The sequence below is a fragment of the Triticum dicoccoides genome, chromosome 7A (genome assembly GCF_002162155.2).
Source record: "Triticum dicoccoides isolate Atlit2015 ecotype Zavitan chromosome 7A, WEW_v2.0, whole genome shotgun sequence".
Lineage (NCBI taxonomy): Eukaryota > Viridiplantae > Streptophyta > Magnoliopsida > Poales > Poaceae > Triticum > Triticum dicoccoides.
In genome coordinates, this window is record NC_041392.1 from 447,616,437 (window position 1) to 447,620,668 (window position 4,232).

Consider the following 4,232-nt stretch of genomic DNA (forward strand, 5'->3'; position numbering starts at 1 on the left):
AGTGCCCAGTGTACTAGTGATAACAGTTAGTGCTAGCTTCCTTGACTTGCACAGTTGCATCATGCAAAGCTCAAGCGCCACCAGGCTGCCTCAATTGTTAACACTACAGCGCTCTTTTGTGAAAACTCATTGGCATCCATTTTCCTGGGGCCAAATGTCAATAAATATGCATCATGGGCCTGAGTCAATTCATTCAATTTTGTCTTCAATGAACCTATCATTGTTCTTTTAGTTGCATCGTAATGCTATTCTGTAATAACTGCAGCTTGCTGAATCTCGTGAGATGCTAAATTCACCAAATCCTCGAGTAGTATAGTGGAGAGAAGGATGCACTAGCTTTGAAGCTTAGTATTTTTCCAATGAAAAACCATTATATGGCTGTTTCACACCATCTTCAGTTGTATCAGGATATCTGTTAACTGCATAACAAAGAGAAATATGAAAGTAGACTCCCTGGCATAAATAACAATTTTGGAAAAAAAATGACATTAGCCTAAAGTGGCACGAAAGTTTTGCCCTTCTACATATGTCTAGGTGAGTAGGTGTTCTGTTACCGGAAGTTTGTTGTATTAAAATATTATATCGAAACGGTTTGGCAAGATGTGATGGTGTACTGCACTATGTTTGTGTCTCACTAGTAGCTGTAACAGGTGCTCATTCTGCCTGATGCTCTGAAATGCTTCTGTGCATTACCTGCTTTTCCACAGTGTATTTTTTATTTTATCTGTGGCACTTGCAGACTTTTGAATCAATCAAGATGCATTTACAATCTTGATCTTAAAGCTTTTGTAAGATAAGCTTGTGTTTCTCTTTGTTTCCTCACTTTGCTTCTGTTATTCCAGTTAATTGAAAAGGATCCAAACAAGGCAGTTCCATTGTTCTGGGCAGCTATTAACAGTGGTGAACGAATTGAGAGTGCACTGAAGGATATGGCTACTGTACTAAAACAAGCAAATCGGGCTGAAGAAGCCATCGAAGCGATAAGATCCTCCCGTCACCGTTGTCCAAATGAAGCTCAGGAGTCTCTTGACAATATTCTTCTTGACCTATACAAGGTATCTCTGTCCTGTAAATTTACGTATATAAGCTAAACGTTTCTTCTGAAGCCCACTTTTGACGTTTGATTATACTAGTAGATCCTGAACAGATTAATATATTGCAAACCCATCGAAAAAGTCATCAGCTAATAATAAACCCATACCGCATTTGTGTATGAATAGTTAGCCTAGTATTGATAAAAATCTTGTCTGTGTTGAACCAGAAATGCGGTAGGACAAAAGAACAGATTGAAATGCTGACAGTGAAGCTGAGAATGGTTGATGAGGATCTAGCTTCTGGCCGGTGGAAAGCGAAGCTGTCTAAATCTCATGGAAGAGTAGTCTATCTCTCTCTGAGGGATGAAAAGGCAAGGTAATAAAAGTCTTCCGTACATCTTCATTTGTCCCGCAAATGCCATTCTAAGGCTCTGCTTTGTCATGAAGGTTATTGGGTAACCTCGCCTGGGCCTATATGCAGTCTGAAAACTATGAGGAGGCTGAAATGCTCTACAGGTATATCTATGTTGGTGATGGACTTATTAAGCTGATGTGGATTTCGTTAGACATGATCGTATTCTCTTGAAATTCTCAATCCTTTTTTTGGTGCTATTTGTAAGAATAATATTATTGCACCATTGTACTCCCTTCGTTCAAATATATGCACACCCTCGAATTTTGAACCTAAATTTGGCCATGAATTTTACTAAAAAAGTTATGAATTATATGCCACAAAAATTATATCATTGGGTTCGTATTTGAAAGAGGTTTCCAATGGTGTAACTCTTACGGTATACAACTCATATTTTGTTAGTCAAATTTAGGCTTGAAATTTGAGGGGACCTTTTATATTTGACAGAGGGAGTAGTTTGTCAGTCCGCATCAAGGATGCAGAAATGACTGTTCTCAGCACTGATAAATGCTGATATTAGTAGAAGTGGACCCTGTTTTTTCTGTCATAACCTCATGCATCATTTCCAGTAAAGCTCGTTCAACTAAATCCAGCTGCTACTGACTTGGCGTTTGACACTTGCAGGCAAGCTCTTGCTATGGAAGCTGATTATAACAAAGAGTGTAATTTAGCCATCTGCTTGATGAAGATGGGAAAGGTAGCTGAAGCTAAATACCTTCTCCAACCTATACCTTACAACTGCAAAGATGAAAACCATTTGAGATCTTTTGCACGGGCTACTGAAATGCTTAGGGAACTTGAGTCACAAACACTCCCTTCTCCCGTAACTCAGATGAAGTCTAAAGATTCACAGATTTTACTTGCTGCTGATGCGGAGAGTCTTGAATATCTACATCCACAAATATTCTCTAGCTCTTCAACTCAACTGAATTATGAAGAACTGCAGGCTTCAGTTTCGGTGGATACAGAGAAGCATGGGGATTGCAACTCACAAGTGCTTCCATCTCCGGTAACTCAGTTGAAGCATAAAGGACCACAAATTATGGCTGCTAGTGATGGAGAGAAGAATGGACAAAGTCTGCAGGAGTACGAATATCTTTCAAGACTGTTCAATGATGCTGCCACACCACAGTCTCAACTTGAGAAACTACGAAAGCGGCTGGTAAGAAAGGACAGACCAAATATCAGCACACAGGATCAAGTTCAAACTCCTAGCTCAGCTGAATGCCTACCAAAACCTAATGGTGCCATGGATGCTAGTGAGAACCCTGTGCAAGAGGGGAAGGGTTTGGTTGATGGTGGTAGAAAAGCGTGGGCTGACATGGTGGAGGAGGAACAACAGCTGGGCAGTGGCAAGAACACTAGCGCGCAAGGTGAGAGCAGCAAGGATGCAAGTGAGCAGAGGGACAAAACATCATCATCTTCTCAAGGAAGCAGCAGCCTCAAAACCCCGGTCGCGGGTGTTCCGGGACAAAGTTCAGCTGCAGGTTCATGGAGATGTAACGACTCCAGAACGTCGACAGATGAGAACGTGAACCGGAATTTTGCTAGGACAGCTCCAGCGTGGAAGCAGCAGAAGGTTCAAGATCACAGCAATCGAGTCTGCCAAATGCTCAACACGATGCATCTCAATGAGAAAGCTCAAGGCACCAAGCAAACACCATCGAGAAGCAGTGCACTTTTCCACAGTCATGCACCATTCGGTGACAATGGACACTCTCAGGGTGCCAATCACACCGAGGCCACTAACCGGTGGCCGAAGAACGCGGCGAGCACAAGACCGTGGAGGCCACAGAACCGCTTGCGGGTCTTCCAGGAAATCACAAATGAGATGAAGCAAAACGTTGCATAGCTACATCTTTATTCTTCACTCACCGTTGATGTAAGTTCTTACTAGTAAGTAGTTGTTGTTTCCCACCAGAGATGGGAAGAGCACTAGCATTGTAGTGAGCAAATCAATGCAACAATCATGTAGAGCTAAGGAACTGGCCGAATATCCATCACTGGTCCAAAATATTATTAACAAGTCCATGAATCGCACTTTCTTCAAATCCAAGTAGACAGTATCTTTTTAGCTGCTCATATATTTTTCCTTTGTCACCCCAAGTAATAATTTAACCTGTAAAAGAGGGTAAGTAAAACCCTACTACTAGTACGATTTTTCCTTTTGCAGTGTTTCACCGCTGCTTACCATGCATATACTACTAACACTAGCGTCCTTGTACCTTTTGGCACTACTGTTTAGATGTTACTGCGTGGCTCATTTGCGGAGCACATGTGGTTTCTCGTGCTGCATGGCTAGACATCTCCTGCAAGATCTGAGCCTTTGCAGAGACAAGCAATGGCAAATGCATGCAGTTCACTGACTGAGCTACCATGCACCTGCATCGATCTGCATAGTGCTTGCCATCTATGGCATTTTCTACCTTGTCCACATACTGGAGTCAGGTGGATTCCTCCCACTGCATCCACTGAGGGTGCTAACATGGCTGTGCCCTGCCTCTCGGCAGCAATGGCAGCCTTGAGCCCTTCACCTCATCCTGACCAGCATGCCGAGACGGTCGACGCCGCCAGCTAAGCCGAAGGTGGCGCGATATGCCTGCCTCCGTCGGCATTGTTCCGTTGCGTGCTTCAACTAATTCAGCCAAAAATAAATATTAAATAAACTAACCTGCCGGCCGAGGTTGTCGATGCCACCAGCTAGCCCTAATGTGTCGCGCGACGTCCCGGTCACACTATTTCGCTCAATGCAACATGTCCGCCCACAAAAATTAAACTTGCCTCTA

General features: G+C 43.0%; 1 protein-coding gene across 2 annotated transcripts in view; it reads left to right on the top strand.

Moving 5' to 3' along the window:
- The window catches only part of LOC119332772 (protein POLLENLESS 3-like), a 4,485-nt gene extending 999 nt beyond the window's left edge, over positions 1–3,486 (top strand). The window contains exons 2-6 of one of the 2 annotated variants that reach the window (XM_037605926.1): positions 843–1,055; positions 1,262–1,410; positions 1,482–1,550; positions 2,071–2,143; positions 2,393–3,486. In XM_037605926.1, coding sequence (XP_037461823.1) covers positions 843–1,055; positions 1,262–1,410; positions 1,482–1,550; positions 2,071–2,143; positions 2,393–3,298 — 1,410 coding nt within the window. In that variant the 3' untranslated portion in view covers positions 3,299–3,486. Of the gene's footprint in view, positions 1–842; positions 1,056–1,261; positions 1,411–1,481; positions 1,551–2,070 lie in introns of both variants that reach the window. The other variant, XM_037605924.1, reaches the window with a different exon arrangement.
- The last annotated feature ends 746 nt before the right edge of the window (positions 3,487–4,232 follow it).